The 24781-nt window shown below is 37.0% G+C and overlaps 1 protein-coding gene across 16 annotated transcripts in view; it reads left to right on the top strand.

Annotated features, from left to right (window-relative positions):
* Positions 1 to 24781, top strand: part of BPTF (bromodomain PHD finger transcription factor) — a 124887-nt gene that overhangs the window by 34866 nt on the left and 65240 nt on the right. For 11 of the 16 annotated variants that reach the window (XM_074319900.1, XM_074319897.1, XM_074319893.1 and 8 more), the window contains exons 3-6: positions 5412 to 5635; positions 11652 to 11855; positions 12406 to 12594; positions 21267 to 21455. In XM_074319900.1, coding sequence (XP_074176001.1) covers positions 5412 to 5635; positions 11652 to 11855; positions 12406 to 12594; positions 21267 to 21455 — 806 coding nt within the window. The remainder of the gene's footprint in view (positions 1 to 5411; positions 5636 to 11651; positions 11856 to 12405; positions 12595 to 21266; positions 21456 to 24781) is intronic. The other 5 variants (XM_074319899.1, XM_074319904.1, XM_074319894.1 and 2 more) reach the window with 4 other exon arrangements.

Genomic DNA, 24781 nt, shown 5'->3' with positions numbered 1-24781 from the left:
ATTAAGTTTTTCCATTACTGGTTTTGTTTAATATTCACTTAAAAATATGTTTTTTTGTGTAAGTTAGTGAAACATATAATAAAAGAAAGGTTATTTATAGTTTATACTCCATCTGAGGAAACAGAATATTGGATAAACAATTTAGAGATTGATTTTAATCCAATATGTAAGAGAGCCAATCTTTCTTAAATATTGCTTTCATCTTGTCAACGTTTTGCTCTGAAATTGGGACTTTTAGTAAAATAGGAATTGCCAAATTAGATTAGCACCTTTTTCTCTCACTCTCCATTCTGAAGAAAAGTACCTTAGATACGTCATTTTAAAACTGTATTGTTTTCATTTTCCAAGTGAACTAAATCACACTTTTTAACCCACACAGCTTTCTACGTGCCTCTCCCCATCCTAACTGGAAGCTGCCTATTTATTTGCTGGCTTACTTGCCATCACACGTAACCCTTCTGCCCATGTCCAGTTCAGTATGTCCAGCAGCCTCCTGGACATGTCCACACAGCAGGCAGCTCAAACACAACATGCCTAAGTTGGGACTCACCACTTCCCCACTTCCCCCATTTCCTACCCTTCATCCGCTGTTCCCATCTTACGGGTGGTAAATGGGACCATCCTACCCGCTGCTAAAGCTGGAAATCTGACAGTAGTCTTTTGTCCTATATTGTTTGTTATGCCTTTTAATTACCTCTTAAATACTGAATCATTTCTTCTCCATTCTCGCTGTCCCTGCCATAATACAAGCTGACATCATTACGATTAGACTAGATTAGTGGCCTCCAGAGTGATCTGTATATAACTCCCTGTTCCCCAATTCTATTTTGTGTTCCATAGCTGGAAGATTTTTGAAATAGCAGTTCTGATCATGTCTCCTTTCCCCCCAAGTTGAGAAACTTCTCAATTATTCCCATTTGCTCTTAACAGATAGTTCACAGGCCCCTGACTTTGTACGTTTAATTATCTTGCTTCCCACCACCCAAAAACAAAATAAAAAGCAAACTAAAACACCAAAAAATCCTTTTGGCTTTTTAACATACCCTTCAAGTCTTGGCCTATTTATTGCCATTTTCTCGGGCTTTCTTTCTGTGAACCTGTCTCCCTCTTGCACCCTGAAAGACTTCTACTTTTTTTTTCACACCAGTCCTACTTGTAATTATTTGTCTTAAGGAAGAGATCACATACTTCATAAGATGAGGAAAATAATAGCAATTCTGTATATTGCACCCACGAGGGGCTGGTAGTGTTCTGAGTACTTTACATATTTTAACTCAACCCTTCCCAACCGCATTTTATAGAAGCACTGTCACCCATTTTTCAGATGGAGAAGTTGTGGCACGGAGAGGTTAAGTCATTTATCCCATATCACACAACTAGTAAGTGATGGAATGCGGCTTCCGTCCAGACACTCTGGATCCAGAATGTGTGCTCCTGACCTCCTTGGGCTGCCTGACCTAGTAGCTGTTGTCTTTCCTTGCTGAATCCCTAGCTGCGTTAGTTTCCTGTGGCTGCTACAACAAAATACCACAAAGTGGGTGGCAGAAATTTATTCTCGCACAGTTCTGGAGGCTAGAAGCCTAAAATCAAGGTGTCAGCGCGGCTGTGCTCCCTCCAGAGGCTCTAGGAACAAATACTTTCTTGCATTGTCCAGCTTCTGGTGCCCCAAGTGTGCCTCGGCTTGTTGGCAGCATAACCTCTACCTACCTCTCTACCTCCCTCCCTACCTACCTCTACCTACCTCTCTCTCCCCAAGGCAGTCTAATCCTTTTCCATCAAGTACCTTACAGTCTTCCAGCCTTTCCCCATTACTCAATTCCAAAGCCACTTCCACATTTTTAGGTGTTTTGTTAGAACAACATTCTATTTCCTGGCACCAACATCTGTATTAGTTTCCTAGGGCGGCCATAACAAATTACCATAAACTGAGTCATTTAAAACAACAAGACTTTATTCTCTCACGAGTCTGGTAGCCAGAAGTCCGAAATCAGGGTCAAAGGATTGGTTCTTTCGGGAGGCTCTCAGGGGACCGTTCCATGCCTCCTCCCTCCTAGCTTCTGGTGGTTGCTGGCGCTCCTCGGTGTTTCTTGGCTCGTACACAGATGCATCCCTGCAATCTGCCTCCGTCTTTACATCGGTGTGTCTCTCTGTGTCCTCTCTTGTAAGGACAGTAGGCATTGAGTTTACGGCTTACATTAAATCCAGAATGATTTCATCTCACGATCCTTAGCTCATTACCTCTGCAAAGACCCTCTTTCCAAATAAGGTCACAGGCTAAGGTTTCAGGTGGACATGACTTTGGGGGACCTACTGTTCAATCCAGTACACTGGTGTTCCTCATTCTTAGTTTCTGTGGGTTTGTTTAGTAACAAAACTCAAAACTTACTGTTAGTCATCAACCTCTTGCTTATATCATGTGAAAGTAAAAGCCAGACTTTAAAATGTAGACATACGTATGTTTGCTCAAAAGTTTATTTTTGGACAAATGTTTTCATGCCAACCTGTCCTTTCCTGCCATCCAATGGGCTCCTTGCGCTGATCAGTATCTGTAGGGAAGCCATGCCAGTTTGGGTGTGCACATGGGACGTTGTAAGCACAGAGCTTCTGTGGAAACCACATTCTAACCCCAAAACCAAATATACGTACAAATCCATGTATATTTATATGAGAAAGCTGCTGTCATCACTTTTACAATTAGAACAAATAATTTTCATTAAGTAAACTGTAAATGTGCCCACGTGCATAAGGATTCAGACAACTTTTCTTTGAAAGCATTAGCAGTTATTGCTCACTTTTTTCTACTTTATGCTTTTAAAAAATTCATCCTTTTACATGTAGCTTCAAGAAGAAAAACAAATGTCAGTGTTAAGTATTACCTTTGAAGAGGAGAATAAAAAATAGTTTTTGCTTGTCACATTTTTAGAGGGACATGGACAAACTGTACATTTGGGGGAAGAATATGAGGGTAACGAAGAATTGGAAAACATGTTGCATGAGGAATGATTCAAGTATTTGAGCATCTTTGACCTGCAAAGGAAACAGTACAATTACAGAAGTTGTGAAGGATTGGAAGGACTGTGTGTGCAGGTGTTAGGTTTATTTCATGTAACTCCAGCAGCCGGACCACGACTAGTGGGTGTGTATGTTAGGTTTGCACCGTCTCATTAAAAAGAAAAACTTCCCAAAAGAGCAGTTCCAGTCTAGAGCAGACTGCCATGTGAAGCAGTGAGTTCTCTGTTAAGATGTAAATTAAGATTAAAATTAAAAGTAACTGTTCTTGGGGTGGCCAGTTAGCTCAGTTGGTTAGTACATGGTGCCAGTAACACCAAGATCACTGTCCCATCCCCGCATGGGCCACTGTGAGCTGCGCCCTCCTTAAAAAAAATAAATAACTATTCTCTGTTAAGATGGAAATTCTGCAGATGCCAGCATGGAGTAAGTCATTCAGCTGTTAGGGACCCTTTCGATAGTCTGTGAGTTGTTTGGAAAAAAAGGGACAAAATGTCCATTAAATTACATTTGTTCCCGTAGCATCTCATTTTCATGTTGATAATCATATGCTTGTAAACTATGTTTTCTACCCAAAAAACATTTTTACGTAGAATGTTTCTCTTGTTCCATTGAAATTTGTAGATATTTCTGAATAAAGAAGAAAAAGCAAACAGTTAAAGAATTCAACATCTTTATAAAAGGGGAAATCCTAAAGATTGATTCTTTAGAACATAAAGAATCAGGCTGTGCTATGACTCTTATAGCTCAGTCAGGGCTCACTAAGTACTTGCTGATTTGATATTGTCACTTAATTAGATTTTTGATTTGGTGTTGCCTTTTGAAAGCTTTTTATTAATTTTTGGATTAGAAGACTCTGACTTCTTTAACACTGTCAATTGGAATAAGACTATTGTCATCACTCAGAAAAGTCAGTAGAAATATCCATTATAGAGTGAAATCTAGAGCTGATTTAAACAACAATTCTCAGAAATTGTAAAAAGCTTTTAACAGAAATTTCCTAACCTCGTATGCCAGCAGATGCTGATCTGAAAGAGAAAAGCTAATGAAGGAACCCTTTATTAATCTTCCTTTCTTTAAAATTTTTGACAATTTTGTTACCGTTTTATTTATCCATGTTTAATATATCCCTTCTTTCTTCGGGATTGCTTAAGGACTCATTCCTGGAATTCTGCTAAATTTTTATTTATTTACTACCTTAATATAATTGGGTATTTTTATTGATCACCAATGATGTGCCCAGGCATTAGGATAGATGTCTTCTTACAATCGCTGTCATCGTTCTGGTTGCCCTGAAGACAGGTACATAAAGTGGCCCAGAGGCTCAGAGAGGTTGTGGCGTGTCCATGCTCTAATATCTCATGAGTGACTGAGCCCATTTAAAGCCACATCTTTCTTGAAGTCCAGTTCCTTCAACTCCATGAGTTTGCCTTTGAGTAGGTGGGAAAGTTAGACTCTCTCATCAAGTACCTCACACACACTCCTGAATTCCTTGTGAATGAGAGAAGAAATACCATCACATGTGTTTCTCTAAGTCTGGCCCTAGCCATTAATTTGTCTTGTGTTTTTTATAATAGTTAGTGACTGTCCATCCCTGTTGAAGTCTGTACCTCTGTTCCAGGGTGAATGGGACCCACTGGAGAGACTTAAGTGGAAAAGGAAGCTTCTCTCCAGTCTGAGCTTTGATTGTCCATCAGAAAATACGAAAGATGAGACATTCTCTCTCCATTGAGATAACGCCTTCAAGGACCAGAGCTTAGAGCCTTTATACCATTTTTATGGAAGTGTTTCTCACCTTTATTGTAATGTGGATGGGCCATGTACTGAATATAGTTGAACATTTCTGGTTAAAATTCTGCTCAGAGGGGTGGCCAGTTAGCTCAGTTGGGGAGCGTGGTGCTAATAACACCAAGGTTGCCGTTTCATCTCCGCATGGGCCACTGTGAGCTACGCCCTCCTTTAAAAAAAAAAAAAATCGTTATAAATTCTGCTCATCACATTGTTCCAGTGGTGATCTGGAAGTTGATTGAAGTGTAACCAAGACTGTCTGCCACCAAGTACTAATGCTCAGAAGCTTGAGGTCCTGTTTTCTGTGTTACGTTTTTAGATATCCTTTGCTGCTGTACTAGTTTCTTTCCCCACTACTACTCATAATTATTTTATCCCAAGCTGCTGTGGGATAGGAAATCAAAATAATTAGAGGTTGTTCAAATGAAATAAGAGTAAGTTGCGTTTGAATGAGACTCGAGGGGATCTCTTGTCTCATATATTGAGCAAATACATTGAGCTTTAGTGCACAAACTTTGTGTTACATATTTTAACTTGCATCGAACAGGTAAAATTGCCAGATAAGTTGCCATTGTGTCTAACATAGCAAGTGTTCCTGTACTTTTTTTAAACAGAGAAGAAGATACAGAAAATGAAAATGAAAAGAAAATTTGGTACTACAGCACAAAGGTCCAGCTTGCAGAATTAATTGACTGTCTCGACAAAGATTACTGGGAAGCAGAACTGTGCAAAGTTCTGGAAGAAATGCGGGAGGAAATCCACAGGCACATGGACATCACCGAGGACCTGACCAACAAGGCGCGGGGCAGTAACAAGTCCTTCCTGGCGGCAGCTAACGGTGAGGGGATGTTCTTGTTTTACTTCTTGTTCTATTTGACATAAACTCTTGGTATGAAATCACTACAAAATATGAACATTATGATCACGTGTGTATATTTTACTTGAATTCTCTGTATTTTGTTTTGCTGAGAGAAGCTGTTCATCCTAATACGAATTAGAGATGCTATTCGTTTTAGCATATTGGATCTTGGCCTGGTCATTACTAATAGTCCCCAAGTGGTTTGTTTTTAATCCAAGTATCTTTTTAAGCCTGTTTGGGAATCCTGTTTTTAATTATGAGAAATGGTATTGTTTTAAAGTTTACTCTTTGCTTCGTTATTTTGAATAAAACTTTTATTTTTAGAATAGTGTGAGTTACAGAAAAGTTGCTAAGACAGTACAGAGAGTTCCATATACCCTGCCCCAGGTTTCCCGTTATTAGCATCTTACTTTACTGCAGTACATTTGTCATAGCTGATGAACCAATATTGGTATGTTGTAATAAATTAAGTCTATACTTTATTCAGATTTCCTTAGTTTTTATCGAATGGCACTTTTTCTGTCTCGTGACCCCGTCCAGGACATCACATTGTAGTCATCATGTCTCTTTAGGTTCCTCTAGATTGGCACAGTTTCTCACGCTTTCCTTATTTTGGATGACCTTGACAGGTTTGAGGAGTACTGGTCAGGTATTTAGTAGAATGCCCTAAATATGGGTTTGTCTCAGGTTCTTCTCAGTCAGCCTGGGGTTACGCAGTTTGGGGAGGAAGACCACAGAGGGGACGTGCCATTCTCATCATCATATCAAGAGTGTGTGCTGTGAGCATGACTTACACTGACCATGTTAACTTGGCTCCTCTGGTTGAGGTAGTGTTTGTCAGGTTTCTCCATTATAAAATTATCCCTCCCACCCATTCTTTGTTTTTGGGAAGAAAGTCACTGCACAGACCACACTTAGGGGTTGGGGTGTTATGCCCACCTCCTTGAGGGAACAGTTATCTACATAAATTATTTGGGATTTTTCTACACAGGAGGTAAATAAATAAGTTCTCCATTTATTTATTCAGTCATTTATTTATATTAGTATAGACTCAGTGAAAAATAAATCTGTGATCTTCATAATCAGTTTCACCTTCTTTTTTCCAGAGACAACCATTATTGCCATTTAAAAAAATCCTGCCAGATATGCTCTGTGCATGTTTAATAAGTATCATCTGTATTTTCTTCTTTTATTTCACCCCCCTTTCTTCTGCCTCCCGCCCCCCACTTCAGTTTAAGCCATTGTTTCTCAGTCTAGTTGTGTAGGACACAGCTCCCTGGCCCACGCTAGTATTATGAGCCTTGTGCTCCCCCGGCTGAGGCAGTCGGTCGCTGGTGGGCCTCTCACAGCAGCTCGTGGCAGCTCTCGCCGGCTGCTGGCCGCTGATGATGGCTCCCGGCCACTCATGGCCACCCGCCACTCACGGCCACACATGGTAGCCCGCGGCAGGACACAGCAGCCCACGGCTGCTCACGCTGGCCACCAGCCACTCACGCTGGCCACCAGCCACTCCTGGCAGCACATGGCAGCCCACGGCAGCACTCAGCAGCCCACAGCAGCACATGGTAGCCCACTGGCAGCTCATGCCAACCTCCGGCTGCTCACGGCAGCCCAGCTCCAGGGAGAGCCATTGTTCACAATCTTAGCTGTAGAGAGCGCAGGTCACTGACCCATGTGGGAATCGAATCAGCGACCTGGGCGTTAGGAGCAAGGCGCTCCAAACTGAGCCACCAGGCTGTCCCTGCATTTTCTAATAGTGCCTTTAAATCTTAACTTAGATGAAATGATTAGGTATGACTTTGAAAGTTTAACTGCCTGTTTCTGCTCTTTTACTGCATATATTGTCTGCTAAGCAGATATGCCTTAATTTTCCCCATTCTCCTTTTACTGAAAGATGTCTCCATTTTCTGTTTTCTTAAAGTAGAATGTTTATATTTAATAAATATATTTAGCTCATCTATATACAAGCTGATTCTCACACACTGCACCAATTCTTTTGAATTCATTCATATTTATGGAGAGGGAGTTTTATTAATTTCAGAAAGGTTACTTCCCCTCTTAATTTCCTTTCATGAATTATGGTGTCGAAATTGACAAACCCCTTTTTGCTGTCTTACGTTCTCAGCTTTTAGTACCATAATAAAGATCTATGTCCAGTCCCCTAAACAAAGCAACGTGAAGTGTATTTTCATCAAGTATGTTGAATTAGAAATATTTTCTAGAGTGTTTTGTCTGTTTCCAAATTGTATACATAGTATCATCTTAATAAAGAACAAACCCAAAATAGAATGGATAATCAGTGTTTACTGGTCTGATTTAGGGTAATGTAAAAAAATGAAAAAAATGTCCAAAAAAGAGGAATTCATTAATTCCATTATGGATTATCATGTGATAGAACACTGTACATTGGAGAATTATATAAGATACTGTGCAAAAACAGTAGCTGGGTCATTGAGGTACTTACCATGTTTCCCTGAAAATAAGACCTAGCTGGACAATCAGCTCTAATGCATCTTTTGGAACAAAATTAATGTAAGACCCAGTCTTATTTTACTATACTATAAGACCGGGTATAATATAATATAATGTAATACTGGGTCTTATATTAATTTTTGCTCCAAAAGGCGCATTAGAGCTGATTGTCCAGCTAGGTCATATTTTCGGGGAAACACGGTAAATTCTCTTCTTCTTAATAACCAGTTGGATAAATAGACCAGATTTAGAAAACAACCAGTTAGCATAGTAGGATTATAGTTGGTTTCCTTTTTATATTTTTCAGATTTCCTACAGTGAGCGTGTTATATTTCAGTGTAATTCAGCATGTAATGTACTTCTAAATATTAGTTAAACCTTTGTAGTAATCGAAAACAGCAGACAGAGCTTTGAGTGTTAGGCCACAATACAGTCTTAGAAAGTTAGGTGGCCAAAGCTTGTGTGCTGTGAGATCGCCTTGTTTCCTGCAGTTACCCTCTTAATACAGCGTGGAGGTCATTTAAATAAGGTAAACTGCCCCTTGGATTTAATGGTGAGATCTATACAAAAAGTGACTGACCAACTTCCTTCCTTCTTCCTTCTTTCTTTTTTTCCTTCCTTCCTTCCTTCCTTCCTTCCTTCCTTCCTTCCTTCCTCCCCTCCCTCCTCCTTTTTTTTCTTTTTTTTTTTGCTCAGTGCAACCAACCTGGTACTAGAGGAGGAGGGATTCACAAGAATTGAAAATTGATGGGAAACAGAAGGGGAAACTAACATTTTTGAGTACCTACTGTGGGCCAGGTGTTCACCTAGATGTTTTACAAGCCTTTAATTCTGTCAACAATTTTGTAAGGAGTGTATTGGTAATGAATTAGACGTTCATATAGAAGAATTCCCCCATTAAAACACTAGGCTGCTACTGTTAACCTTTATTTGCTCTCTCTGGGAACCAAAGTCTTGGCTATGATAGTCAGTTTAGGAGCATCCAGTCCAGGTAAATACCCAAAATAATATCTAGTGGTGTTCTTTAACTTGGGATTTTATGAGATGAAAACAGTAGAAATTACTGGGGTTCTGAAATAGCCAAGAATAAGTTTCAGTGTCATAATTTCAGAATCACAGTCTGTCTTAATGACTTGATATTTTTAACCTCTCAAACAGCATAAATTCTTTGAAATTTAGAACCCTCTGGTTTTTATATACCTACATGTCCGCTTTAGAAGAGTTTAATTCTATTTTTGGTGGATGAATTTTTCCCCCCTAATATTTTATGAAAATTTTCAAATATACAGAAAGGTCAAAAGAATTGTACAGTAAACACCCATATACTCATCATTTAGATTCTACAATTTACATATATTTGTAACTGTAAATGGTTTACTAAATTTGTTTTATCATATACCTTTATGGTAATTGTGTTTAATAATGCTTTATTTTGCTTGTTTGAGGGAAGTTTATCTTTAGAATAACTTTTTTTTCTAAGTAGAGATTTTTTTTTAAATCTGGTAGGTTAGTTCTTTCAGTTTAGTTTTGAAATATTCCTGCAAAGCATAAGACAAACATGTGCATAGACTATACATGTTATAGATTAGATATAATCTAAACTGATTATTTTTTCTTTCATCCTTTAATGTTTTTCTCTCCTTTTGACTTTTTGGTCTGGTTTTCTCATGGTTATGGGTACCATAGTTTTTTAAACCTAAAACAAGCACATCTAAACTTATAAATATATGTATGCTTGATAGAGTAGTAACAAATAGGATATTTGAAATTACAACCTTTTTAGAAAATCAGAGACCTGTGGTCATAAATCTGGCAGTGGAAGATCAGGGTGGAGCTATGTTTGAAAGTGAGAAATCATCTGGCTCTAAGAAAAGTAGGTAATTTTTTTCTAAATAAAAAGTTCTTTTAAAAAGAGTGATTTGAGATACTTCCGTTGGTAAGTCTGGTGTACTTAGCAAGAGTAAATGCAGCTAGGGTAGATCAGAACTGAAAGCAGGAATGTGAGGAAATAATGTCAGAAAGGATCCTGGGATGACTTGGATGATGAGAACAGAAAATATGCCAGTTGGAATTACCTTCCACTTGAAATTGTTGTCCTGTAGGTGTCTTAGATGTTCGTTGGCTCTAAATTCTTATAGGAATAAGTAGAGAAGGTGAGAGCGAGTGTGAGGAATTAACTCCAGTCAGCTCAGACGTAATCACTTTACCAGAAAGGTATTTTCCAGTGATGACTTTACAAGGTTTTTCTAATCCTGGGAAACATTCTAGACACCTGCAATTTAAGAAATAGTGACGAAAATGAAGTTAAAGAACACTTAAACAAAGGAAATTAAAAAATCCAAAAAGTACCATGAGTACCTGGTTTTAAAAATGTTTCTTGTTCACAAACATTGTCTCTAGTTGGTAAATACAGAAGGGTATACAGTTTATCAATTTTGAAACTACTATGTATACTAATATTGATCAAATAGGTATATTGTAGATAATGAGAACCAGGTTTCTTTTGTCAGAGAAGTAGTTACAAAGAAGCAACAGGGTAGTGAACCACAGACACATAGATATAGAAATAACGTAGATGTATCTATACACGTGGGTCAGTGTACATACATACTTTCCTCGCTCTGTAGGATGAGAGAATGCAGAAGCAGTGATACCCCAGTAGTTACAAGTACACCTAGCACCCAGATCATGGCTTCTAAGTATCATACGCCAATAAAAAAGAACCAAGACTCCTTAGAGTGGATTCTAGGGCTGGGACAGGGAAAACACAAGGGGAGTCTGGGGAGCCTGGAGCACCTTGTAGTACTGGAAAGTAAGGAAGTGCTGAATGAATGAATGGATGAGATCTGTTTAAAGGACACAGGACTCACCTGAAAAATCTCCCAATGGCCAAAGCTTGGACAATTTGAGCAACAAAATAAAAAGTGGTCGTATTGGATCATAACCCAAAGAATAATCTTGTGGTCTATCATTGTATCACTACCCATGTTGAAAGAGGATTAGAGCCCTTAGAGATTTAGTGATTTGCAGAACAGTTCTGGAACTTCAAAGAAAAATGTTTCCAAATGAGCCTCTGTTGTTTCGTTTTACAGTGGACTGAAGGTTAAGTAGCTTGCCCAGGGTCACACAAGTAATTCAAACCTGATCTGCATAGTTTGTGGGGCTCTGGGTTTTGGTCAGTGTACCATGCTGCCCACACGGTGGGCCTCTGTCATGTGGCAGAGCATGTGACAGTCATCTATAATCAAGTCTCAATTTCATAAAGTAGACTAGGTTTTTCTTCCTTTAAAAAAAAAAAGAGCCTATAATTTGCATGTATTTTCTAGAAATGAAGATATCCAAATTGGTTGAGTTCTCTAAACATCAGAATTATACTGATAATCTTGATCCTTATTTCATGGTTCTAATGCTTTTAACATATTTAACTTTAATAACTTGAATTGAAACTCTTAAAAGTGGCATTTGTAGTACTTTTATATTTGGTATGTATGGAAACAAAATTTTTTATTTGTTTTTATTATAGAAGAAATTTTGGAATCCATAAGAGCCAAAAAGGGAGAGATTGATATTGTTAAAAGCCCAGAAGAAATAGAAAAGGACAACAGTGAGACTGAGAATAACTCCAAAGATGCTGAGAAAAGCAGGGAGGAGTTTGAAGACCAGTCCCTTGAAAAAGAAAATGAGGATAAAACACCAGACGATGATCCTGAGCAAGGAAAATCTGAGGGTAAAAAAATTACTTGGTTAAAAAGAAATTTCATCAGTGTTATTTATGAAATCTCCAACTTTACTTGCAAATGGAAATGAATCTTTTTTATTATAAGCAACTACTTAAATAATTTTACATTTCTAAAGAGATAAAGATGCCTTTTCCCCTTGTAACATAGTCACTGTAATGAGTTTTATATATTGATGGATTTACTATAATGTTATACCCAGATCTCTATTTATACGTCCTAATAAGGTACCATTTCCCTGTAAGGTTTGTTGGTGAAAAAAACACTTTTTATACCAGAATATCCACTTTTGTATATGATAAAATATGTTTATTTTATATTAATTACTTAAACATTCTTAATATGTTAAATATTCTGAAATACTCTTTGGGTTACCTACTGCAGAAATATTTCAGAATCTAATTGCTTCAAGATGGCCATCAAATAAAAGCGGGATTTTTTTGGTGATCTTTCATTTTTAGTAGTTGATTGAATGTGGCCATATGTCCTAAAGCAATTCTGAAGGATATCTTTAAAGTTTTATTGTGCATTTTACTGTAGAGCCAACAGAAGTTGGGGATAAAGGTAACTCTGTATCAGCAAATCTTGACGACAACACAACAAATGCTTCTTCAGAAGAGACTAGTCCCTCTGAAGGGAGGAGTCCTGTGGGGTGTCTCTCAGAAACCCATGATAGCAGCAACATGGCAGAGAAGAAGGTGGCATCTGAGCTCCCCCAGGACGTGCCAGGTACAGAGGGCAGTGTATCAATGCCTCTGTAATGGGGGGAATCCTTCCCTTTTGTAGTAAAAGCTGAATGTCACCTAAAACTTAAAGTATATGTTCATTCATGCTGCTTGCTTACATAAGTGCCATCCCTGATTGCTAAATTGTCACCTAACATTTGGAGTTTGACACATGTTCTTGCAGTTAGTGCTTGAAACTCATCATAATCATGCTTTTGAAAGTTCATTTAGCTGTTTTTGTGTATTAGACTTAATTGTATATTTTATCACCAGACCATAGTGGCAGATGTTTTTGGTTTTGAGTACTTACATACTAATGGCTCAGTGTTGAATGATTTGACCATTCCAGTTCTGTATGTGCTAACAGATTAATTTTATGTTTGCATGTGCTCATGTAGTTTTTTAAATAACATTTCAAACCGTAATATAATAGAGAACCATCATCACAGAACATTTTTGTACGCTATATTTGATATAAAAATGTAAGTTAATCAGTAATGCATATTTTAAGCTTTTAAAAGTTAAAATTATGCTCAAAATAAGTTATATCACACCTATAATATGATTATGCCTTTCTTTGTGCCATTTTTAAAATGAAAAAGAACTTTTATTATAGGAGCTACATGTATTTTTCAAAAAACAAATTAGAAAATTTAGATGAGCAAAATAAGAAAAAAAAACAATGGTAATTCCATTAAAGGTAAAGAATTATGGTTAATACTTGGATGAAAATCATGAAAGACTTTTTCTATGTGTTATAAGAACATCATGTAATCCACCCCCCGCCCCCCACCCAATCTTTATTTTAGCTCTTCTGGTAGGAATGTAGGGATAACTTATTTTGGTTTGAGCTTGCAGTTCCCTGGTGACTAAGGATGTTGAGCACCTTTTCGTGTGTGTATGTATGCATGCATATGTGTATATGTGCATATAGGTCATGTGGATATCTTCTTTTCTGAAGTGCCTGTGGGTTCCTTTGTTCATTTTCTATTAAGTTGTCTCTTTTTTTGTTTGTGGTTGTTTCATGGGAGAGGGTAAATCCAGTCCCTCTATCTTGACTGGAAGCAGTTTCTGCGTGTGTTTTTTTTAAGTGTTAACCGAATCTCATATCCTGAAGTAAGTATAATACAACTTGGTCATGATTTGTATTTTCGTTCTTAAATATTGTTGTATACAGTTTATTAATATTTTGTTTAGGATTTTTGCAACTACTTCCATGAGTGATATTGGCTTAGAGTTTTCCTTCTAGGATAATGCCCATGTCAGACCTTTGTGTCAAGTTCTCATTTCTCCTCTTGTCTGCAGTAGTTTCTGTGGCTTGGTGTTATTTATTCCTTAAATGTTTGCTGAAGCCATCTGGTCCTGGAGTTTCCATTGTAGAGAAGTTATTAATTATATTCCATTTCTTTGGTAGTGGGCTATTCATATTTTCTGTTTTCTTGTATCAGTTTTAATACGTTGCATTTTTCTAGGAATCACCCATTTCATTTCAATTTTAAATTTTATTGGCATAATAACATCCTGTGTTTGTAATGTCTATAGGGTCTGTAGTCATGTTTTGTTTTTTTTCAACTCAGAAATTGGTTATCTGTCCTCTCTTAATCTTCTGACAGTACTGTTAGCAATTTTTATCAGACTTTTTAAAAAGTAACTTTCGTGTTGATCCTCTCTCTGTTGTATGTTTTTTCTAGTGTATTTGTCATCTTCGTTATTTCCTTCCTGTTTTCTTTACATTTTTTGTAGATTTCACCAACCCCCCCCCCAAATTTTTAAAAATCAGTTTGTTGAGGTATAAGACATACAAAACGCTGTACATATTTAATATATACAACTTGATGGTTTTGGACATAAATATACACCATAATGTATGGCATAAATATATCCGTCACCTCCAAAAGTCTTAAACACTCTGTTATTTTTTCTCCTAGCTTTTTAAGATGGATGCTTTGATGATTTTTAGTTTTTCTTTTTTCTATGTCTGCTATCAAGGCTGTATGTTTCCCTCTATGTACTGCTGTAGTTGCATCTCACAGACTTTTATATGTTATATTGTCTTTATCATTCAGTTTTAAATATTTTCTAATTTCCATTATGATGTGTGTTTTTTTAACCCATCACTTAATATAGAAGTACATTGTTTTATACTCAAACATTTGGAGATTTTCCAATTGTCTTTTTGTTATATATTTCTAGTTTAACCCACTGTAGTCAGAGTATATTCTGGTGCATGATTTATGTCCTTTAAGATTTGTTTAGGCTTTTTAAATGGTCCAACGTATTGTTAATGTTGATAAATAGCCCATGTACACTAGAAGAGGATATCTATTTTTAGTTATTGGGTGTAGTATAGGACAATTAGGTCAAAGTTTCTTTTTTTTTTTTTAATGGACTCACTGTTGTTGTTTTTTTTTTTAAAGATTTTTTTTTTTTAATTTGGGGAAGGGGAACAGGACTTTATTGGGGAACAGTGTGTATTTCGAGGCCTTTTTTTTTTTTTTTCCCCCAACTCAAGTTGTTGTCCTTTCAATCTTAGTTGTGGAGGGTGCAGCTCAGCTCCAGGTCCAGTTGCCGTTGCTAGTTGCAGGGGGCACAGCCCACCATCCCTTGCGGGAGTTGAACCGGCAACCTTGTGGTTGAGAGAACGCGCTCCAACCAACTGAGCCATCCGGGAGCTCAGCGGCAGCTCAGCTCAAGGTGCCATGTTCAATTTTAGTTGCAGGGGGCGCTGCCCACCATCCCTTGCGGGAATCGAGGAATTGAACTGGCAGCCTTGTGGTTGAGAGCCCACTGGCCAATGTGGAGATCGAACCGGCAGCCTTCGGAGTTAGGAGCACGGAGCTCTAACCGCCTGAGCCACCGGGCCGGCCCCCTGTTTTTTTTGTTTTTTATTGGGGCCCATCTCCAGGTTATTTATTTTACCTCACTTTTTTCCTTCTTAAAAATTTCCCTTTTACTGTCAGGTGGAAAAATTACTTTTTTCTCTAAAGTAGTTTTTTGCTTAGAATTTTGTGGGGTTTTTTGTTTTTGTTTTTTAGGCTTTGGTGTTTATGTTCAGACATTGAAGATCAAGATCTATATGTAATTTTGGTTTGAGGGATAATTACAAAAATTTCCCTGTTTTTAGTCATTTACAGTGTCATGACCAATGAAAATAGTATTGTAAATATCAAAACTATACTATTTGCTGTAGGACTAGAACTTACCGACTGTGAGGATTAAAATGTACATGTTGGTAGGTGATACCTTTGTGGTGTTTTGAAGGAAATGCTTGAGATTTTCTTAATCCTATAATCTAATGAAGTGAGGAGGTGAAGAGTTCTAGAAGCATTATTTTAAAAACCCAGAATCGGTGTTCTCAGCCAAATTGGAGGAAAACACTATTTTCCACTTGGGACAAGTTAACAGAAAAGCTATGCATCATGAGTTTCTGGTAGTCCTCAGCTCATTAACACCTTAAAAGTTTAAAAGGATAGAATTGAACTCAGTTTGCTTTCAGTGGATTAATGGTTTGTTTAGATTTGAATACCTGGGTAGGGGACTTATTGACTGTTCTTTTATGAAATACCATTAGCTCCCTGATAGCAGAGAGCACTTTCTATAAAGTGTTTTAAGAGATATATTTATAGACAAAAGCTCTTAAGTTCCTATCCCAAAATTATTTTTCTTGATTAAAATCATACTTGGGTATATATTATGTGGGTAGTTTTTGTGGGCTGGCCTAGAACCTAATCACTTTCTCTTATATTTCTATGAGAAAACGCATTATGAACTCTGAGCTCATAAATGAGGGGATATCTTTACATACTATTTCATTATTTGAGAAAATGATTTTTAGGCAATTATAAATTAGGTATACTGCACTCTACAAAACTAGATCCATAGCTGTAAAAGGAATGATTAGTGAGGAATCTGATGTTATTTGTGTGAGCCACTTCTTTTCTTCCAGTTATATGCATTTTCCCATAAGAGTTAGTTGATTGTAGTACTGGTTTGTAGCTTTGTAGTTGTCACATTTTAAATTTGCCATTTCTATCTCTCAAATTTTTTTAATGAAAAATTTCAAACATAAAGTTAAGAGAATAGTATAATAGATCCCTTCCTCATATAGCTAACACTTAGATTAAAACATTATCAAGATTTAGTCATACTTGCTTCACCCATGCTTTTTTTATTAAACTCCTTTTTTGTTTTCTTATTTTGGCTCAAATTAAAAACATTTTCTGGGCCTGCTCTGTGGCTCAGGTGATTGGAATGCCCTGCTCCTAACGCTGAGGTCATCGGTTCGAGTCCCACATGGGCCAGTAAGCTGCGCCCTCTACAGCTAAGATTGTGAACAACAGCTCTCCCTGAAGCTGGGCTGTCGTGATCTGCCATGGGCTGCCAGGAGTGGCGAAGAACTGCTGAGAGCTGCCAAGCTGCTGTGAGCGACCCACCCACCGACTGCCTCAGCCGGTGGGAGTGCAAGGCTCATAATACCAGCATGGGCCAGGGAGCTGTGTCTTAAACACAGCTAGACTGAGAAACAACGGCTTGAACCTGAGTTGGGAGGGGTGGCAGAAGGGGGGGTTTCCCCTTTGGTCCCACGGGTGCAATATTAGATAAATCATAATCTTTAGTTAATTGCATTGGTCATTGTGTAATCCCTCTTAATTTATTCATACAGGTTTAAAATTATCGTTAATAAGGGTGGCCAGTTAGCTCAGTTGGTTAGAGCATGGGGCTAATAACACCAAGGTTGCTGGTTGATCCCCGCATGAGCCACTGTGAGCTGCACCCTCCCTAAATAAATAAATAAATAAATAAATAAATAAATAAATTTATCATTAATAAATAAACCCCAGGAACCTATCACCCAAAACTAAAAGCTACATCCTGCTTTGAAACTAACCTGCATCTAACCATCTCCCAGTCCCATCCCCTGTTCACCTCTCCCCTACCTGAAGTGATTGTCACCCTGGATCCTTTATTCACCAGTAACTTTTTTCCTTCTTCTAAGGGAAACCCAGTAGAATTAACACTGTTGATACCTGAGGGCCAAGTGATGTGTAACCCACATAATCTTGTTTCATTGAGTTCATCTACATTATTTGCTAAAAACTGTACATTTCCATTTTTGTTATTTTAAACTTCATAGCAAGTGTATTGTGTTAAGTATATTTTATTAAGTGTATTGTGTTAAGTGTAACTTTGGAACTTAATTTTTTCACTTTATGTTATGTTACTAATGTTGTATGATGCTGACGTTCTTTCATATTAACTGCATTATAGTACTCCTCTGTGTAACTATATCACAGTTTGTTTATCCCTTTTCTGTTGAGGTGTTTTTGTGTTCTTTCCTACTGCCGTATTTTAAAGCAAATTGCAAACATCGTGTTGTATCAGCCCTAGCTAATCCAGTGATCTCTAAAGAATATGGACATTTTCTTCCATAATTACACTGCCATGATCATCTCAATAAAATTGACAATTCCTTAATATCCAGTCAATTTAAATTTCCTCACTAAAAAATGTTTTTTTGTTATTTACATTTGCTGTATCTGAAATAACTCCGAATGAGGTCTTCATATGACATAACATTTGTTTTTATATCTCCTGAGTCTCTTAATCTAAAGCACTCCCCCTTTCCCCGACTTTTTTCTTTCCCATGCTGTTGACTTGTTGAAGAATCCTAGTGTGTCCTTTTATGGAATGTCCCACATCCAGGATTTATCTGTTTCCTTCCTTTTGGTGGTGTTTAATTTGTTTCTGAAGGCATGATTAAATTCATTTTCAAGTATTTTTGGCAAAAATACTTCATAATTATGTGCTGAATACTTCATATATCGCATCAAAAGGCTCATGATGTCTGTTCTACCTTTACAAATGCTAAGATTAATCAGTGAGTTTAGGTGGTAACATTGTAAAGTTCCTTTCAGTCATTAATGATCTTTTCAGAATCAGTAATCTATTTAGAGGTTAGATGGTGATTTCTAATTCTGTAATTTTTTAATATTTTTTTTACCTGGAATTCTTCTGTAAAGAATTTTCCCTTATTAACCAAGGCTATTTGAATACCTTGAAATATAGTTAGAGCAAGAATAAATGCTTAATTATTTCTCTTAAATTCTAATTTTCAGAGTCAGGAGTTGGTGTCCAGTTACCTTCAGTGGTGATTCATGAGTTATATGGACTTTGGGGGGAAGGATGTGGCTTTCTCATTTTAGGTATCCATTTTGAACTCTGGGGTCTTCATGTTCAATTTGGTTCAGTCAGTTGTAGTTACCCATTTTGCTTATGTTTACAGTGGAAGCCCATTCGTGTTAGTTTTTGAGTCCTTTTACTATAGCTTCTTTGCTTTTGGGCAGAATAAGATGTCTGAAGTTTATCTTACACATTTCCTATCCCAGACCTGGAATCAGTCATTCTTCCAAGAAGCCCTGGTTTCTTTAGTGTGGAATGATATTTAGAGGCCATAATCTGCGCCTAGGAGTACTTACTGCTCTTGGGCTCTCACTGCCTCCATGCTTTTTGGGTGGGTAGTGTTAAGAAATACTTACTTTTAAAAAGAAAAAGACCATCAATTCATGTGAACATTTCACATTCAGATTGAGGTTTGCATAGTTTCTTTGTTTTAACACTTGTATCTCTTTTCCCTTACATTGAAAGCTTTAGTTCCTAACAACAGTAACTTAATTATTTTTTTGCTTTATACTGATATAGATGTCCATTAATAATAATATATTATTATTATTAATATCCTGACGTCATTAAAATAGTAATAAGATGATTTTATAGATTGTAGTAATTTCAGTATTACTGCTGATAATAAGACTACTGAAAGGCATTTAAGATTTTTTTTGTGGTTCTTTATACGATATTTCCAGTAAGGATGTACAGTGGAAATATTGTGTTCCAGAAATAATTTTTTTCTCTGTGTGGTTATGCCAACAACTTGATATATGGTTAGATTTGTTTCAGTTTGTTTTCAATTTTTAAGGGTTGCATTTTAATTCTTTTAAAAAGTAAAACATTTACATGATTCCAAGATCAAACTATGTAACTGTATATATGCAGAGAACTTTTACTTTCATCCCTTTCTAGGTAACCAGATCCCTCCCTTTCCTGATAGGTTGTCATTTTTATTAACGTTAGGGTGTTTTTTGTAAATAAAAGCAAAATATATCCATAAATGTATATGTCTCTCCCCTTCTTAAACAAAAGTTAGCACACTGTAAGCACTGTTCTGCACCTTTCTTTTTACATTTAATCTTGAGATCATTTCATATGTGAACGTAGTGATTTCCTTATTATGATGCATGATATTTCATTGTGTGCATCATCCTTTATACTACCAGTGCCCGATTGATGGACATTGTATTTGTTTCTGATCATTTGCCATTATAAATAGTGCTACAACAAATAGCTCTGTAAATGAGTAATTTAGTACTTTTGCCAGTGTATTTGGGATGGGTTTCTGGACATGGATTGCTAGGTTAAGAGTAAATGCATGTGTAATTTTTCTGGATACTGTCAGTTCCCTTTTTATCCTTTTTGCACCATTTTGCATTCCATTCCCACAGCAGTGTGTGGGAGTGCCTGTTAACCCGCTGCCTCTTCACCTGAGTGTGTTGTGAGACTTGAACTTTTGCCAATCTGATAGCTGGGAAGTAGTTTCTCTGTATACCGTATTTTGCCGTGTATATTGCACACTTTTTTTGCCCAAATTTGTGAGGGAAAAATAAGAAGTACATTATACATGGGTAGTACTAACTCCGTTTCCCTGAAAATTTGGGCCAAAATCATGGGTACGCATTATACACTGCAAAATATGGTAGTTTGACTTCACGTTTCCCTGAGTTTGAATTAAGTGAGCATATTTCCATATGTTTTAAGGCCATTTCCATTTCTTTTGTGACAATTCATATAGTTCCCCATTTTTCTATCAGGTTGTTTGTTTTTTTCCCTCAAAAGAAATTTAGGAGCTCATTATACATTAGAGATAGCCTTTGTGATATACTGTCACCCACTTCTTAATTTAGGTGATTGATTTTTAAAGAGTATCTTATTAGTGACAGTAAAATACAGAGGGAGGCTCTCAATTTCTGAACTACCATGGGAAGACCTAGGCTCTCAGTTTATGGTAGTGTTCATTTTGATACTCTTAGGAACTATACTCTTAGAGATACTATTAAATTGTCCTTAAAATTAATAATCAGGCATTACCTTCTAGTTAATTTGGAGGCATAGAATTCAGGCAGAAAACTTTATAGATAAAGAATCCTATTTAATTCTATTTCTAATGCTGCTTGAATACTTTTAGAAAAGTAAGAATATAAATTTCAGATTTTGAGGTATTGTCTCAACATTACTTCTGCAGTATCTGGTACACTGTAAGTTTTCTGAGACAGTTACATCATTTTATTATTCTTTAGCTCTGGGGTATCCGAAAAATTATCTGTTTTTACTATAGACTGAGATGATAAGAGTTTGAGTTAATAGACAGGGAGACTTAAAAAATAACTCACAGGATGTTGATTACAATTTTTTTCATACATTGCATTATTCATACATGAGCAACTTTTCTTTTTTAAAATCTAGCTTTGTAATACAATTGTAAAACAATAAAATGTCTCTTCTGACAATTATTTATTTTTGATGTGATTTCCAATTTAAAAATCAGGTATTCTATTTTTCTAGAAGAACCTAACAAGACATGTGACAGCAGTAACACTAGTGCTACCACTACCTCCATGCAGCCTAATCTGGAAAACAGTAACAGCAGCAGTGAACTAAATTCTTCCCAGAGTGAATCTGCTAAGGCAGCTGATGATCCTGAAAATGGAGAAAGAGAGTCTCATACACCTGTCTCTATTCAAGAAGAGATAGGTAAGATTACACTTCATACATTAAAACGAGCTTTTTACTTTTTTTAATTTTTAATTTTTTAAATTCAAGTTTGATGGGGGTGGGAAGATTCGGATTTCCTTTTCCTTTTTTTTTTTTTTTTTTTTTTTTAACACATTGCTTTTGTTCAAAAAAATACAAAAGCACACAGGAAAAATAGATCTTTTTCACATGCGCTCCCCGAAGGTAACCACCATCAACAGTTTGGTGTGTAACATTTTATATCTTTCTCCATGCAGTTACATTAATGTATGTATGTGTACAAAAAGTTTTGTTTTTGTTTTTTTAATTTAAACAGGATCATTTTGCATGTAGTGTTCTGCATCTTGCTTTTATTCACTCAGTAATATATGTAGCGAATCTTTTCATGTTATAAATTGAATTCATTCTTCTTAACTGCTGCATGGTATTCCACAGTATGGATGAACCATAATTCATTTACTATTTCTTTATGAATGGACTTTTAGGCTGTTAACAGTTTTTTCATTATTACAAATAGTGTTGCTTTTTCACATTCTCAACATGTATTTTTGTGTACTTATGCAAGTATTTCTAGCAATATAGAAACAGTAAGAATTGTGGGGTCGAATGATAGGCACATTTTAAAAATAGTGATGGCTACTGCTTCATTGTGTGTTAAAAGGGATTTATGCCAATAATTTATATACATATGTATTTCTTCATACTCTCACCTAAATTCAGCATCATCAATTTCTTACATTTTTGCCAATGGTGAAAGTATTTTATTTAAAAATTTGTATATTCCTGCTTACTAAATGTGGTTGAGTTTTTTTTCATATGTTTGTTCAACTTTCTGTGAGTTGCTTCTTCATATCATTTGCTCATTTTTTCCTATTGAGCTTTGATGCTTTTCCTTAATGAGTTTTAGGAATGCTTTATGTATTATGGCTATTAATCTTTGATTTTACATATATATATGTGTATATATATGTGTATATCTATGTGTATATATGTGTGTATATATATATATATATATATGTGTGTGTGTGTGTGTACTTATATAGCTTGTTTTTAACTCTGTTACCTTGGACAGAAATTTTTACACTTCATGTAGTTAAACTTATCAATCTTTTTCTTTAGGGTTTCTCTGGATTTTGTGTCTTACTAAGGAAGACCATCCCTATCCCAAGACTATATACATGTATTTCACAGTAATTTTGCATAATACTTCTATAGCTTTGTTTCTAATCCCTCTGGAGTGTAATTTTGTGTATGAGATAGAGATCTGTTTTAATTAGGACTTTTTCAGTTGCAAGTGACCGAACCAGCTTAAAGTAGCTTAAGTAGAAAGAAAATTTAATTACTCATGTAATTGGGAAGTCCAAGCCATCATCAGGCATAACAGGACCCCGGATATCCAAACTCTTTCTGCCTTCTCCTCTTTGTCTCTCACCTTTTGGATCTGCATGTGTTTGTTTGTTAACTTCATTCTCTCCTAATACAGACAGGCTTTTTCCAAGTGGCAGGGAAGATGGCATCAGCGGTTAATAGTCATATCTTTCCAAGGTCAAAGACCAAGCCCCTACTCCTGCTCCAAATCCAAAGCCCTTGAGGAAGGAATTTGAGTGGCTAATCTTGGACATATTGTTCACACCCCCGTGGCCAGGGCAGGCAAGGTATTATGATTGATGGCTCCAGCAAAAAGATATGATTGGAGTGTGTAGGAATGGTTTTCCAAAGAAAGAGGGATGCTGCAAAATTAAAAAACAGTAAAGAACCACCCTTTGGTAACTCAGCACAAGCTTGTATATTCAAATTCAAAAATGCGTCTGCCTAATGTAGTGCAAAGATCTCACCCACCACTGAAATTTTCAAAAACTTCTTTGCCAAAAGTACATCTAGTAATTGTAATTGTATCTAGGAATTCTGTGTATTTTGTATTATTTTTGATTAAGTCTGGATGTGGCTTATCTTGATCTCACAATCTATGAGTGTTACTACGTATAACACTCGTTACCCTGATTGTGGAGAGCATTCTTTGATAAATCTGCCTACCGTTAGTTTTCTAGGAGGATGGCTGTGGCCGAGAAGTGGGAAGCATATGGGAAGATCTCCCTTTTGGAGGCTGTTCTGCTTCAGTAGCCTAATTCTGGCTGGCAGTTGTCAGGGATGGATTGCTGGGGATTGCTGTAGGTTTGAATAATCATAACTCCTAGTTTGGCAGGTTTGGAGTTTTTTCTAGCAGTAGCATTCCCATATAGATTACCTGGGCACCCAGCGAGTGCCAAATGCCCAGCAACTTGGTTCAGGGTTCCTGAAGGTAAACCCCTTTACTTGCCTACTTTGTCTGCTTAGTAGACCAGTAGCCCTAGTCCTCAGGTGAATAAAGTCTGTCTAGGAGCTCCAGAAGCTGGGGTAAATCTACATCCAGGCTGCATCGAAGTGCTTCACTCCTTTATAATAAGGCCTTTGGGCAGGGGTATTAGATAAGGACGTCCACTCTCAGCCTAGTTCCCTTTCAAGTCTTACCCCTAGGGATGAATGTTCTGCTTCCTTTCCCTTATTTGCACTTAACTTAGCAAAGGATTGACTCTCAGCAATGTTGTGTTATGGGCTCTAAGTTGAAGGATTTCTTTTTAAAAACACTGTGCCATTCCCTTTGTGCTTTTTAGGAAGTCTAGCCTACCTAGACCAAACAATGTCTAAAAAGTCTTTATTGTAGGATTTTATAAATGGTCCCAAGAAGTAGCCGTCATAGTACAGCACTTGGCGTTAAAAACTCCAGCGTGGGTAGACTCATGGTCTTGGGACCCAAGGGAAAATTGCTTAGGGTCTAACCAACTGCTTTGTTCCTACACATCGTAGATTTACTAGTTTTCCAGCCTGGGATGGCAAGATACCCAGCATCCCTACCTCATCTTGATTTAATCAGTGTCATATTTTGGGATCAGAATCTTAAAATACTCTTGTATTATTCAGAATTTATTGATTATAAGTGACAGATCCACTACACTTGGCTTAAAACCGAAAGGGAATTTTGTTGGCTTGTACAGTTGAGAAGTCCAGTGGTGATGATAGTGTCAGGTGCGTTATTGGACCCAGGGAGCCAAAGGAGGTTCTCCCTGGTCTTCCTGTCTTATTCAAACTCCCCACTCCCTATGGCAGGCTTATTGTCTCTTATTATTGGAAGTTTTCTCCATGTTGTGGGGTAAAAGTAGCCAATGTTTAATTTATACCCTTTCTGCTCACTAATACAAAAAGCAAAAGACCCTTTCCCCATCTCCAGATTTTTAAAACTGGAGTAGGGTGCTGAATGGCTTGGGCCACATAAGCAGTTCTGAGACAGT

The sequence above is a fragment of the Rhinolophus sinicus genome, linkage group LG15 (genome assembly GCF_036562045.2).
Source record: "Rhinolophus sinicus isolate RSC01 linkage group LG15, ASM3656204v1, whole genome shotgun sequence".
In the NCBI taxonomy this organism is placed as follows: Eukaryota; Metazoa; Chordata; class Mammalia; order Chiroptera; family Rhinolophidae; genus Rhinolophus; species Rhinolophus sinicus.
Note: the sequence above shows the minus strand (reverse complement) of the source record. Positions and strands in the feature narration are given on the sequence as shown.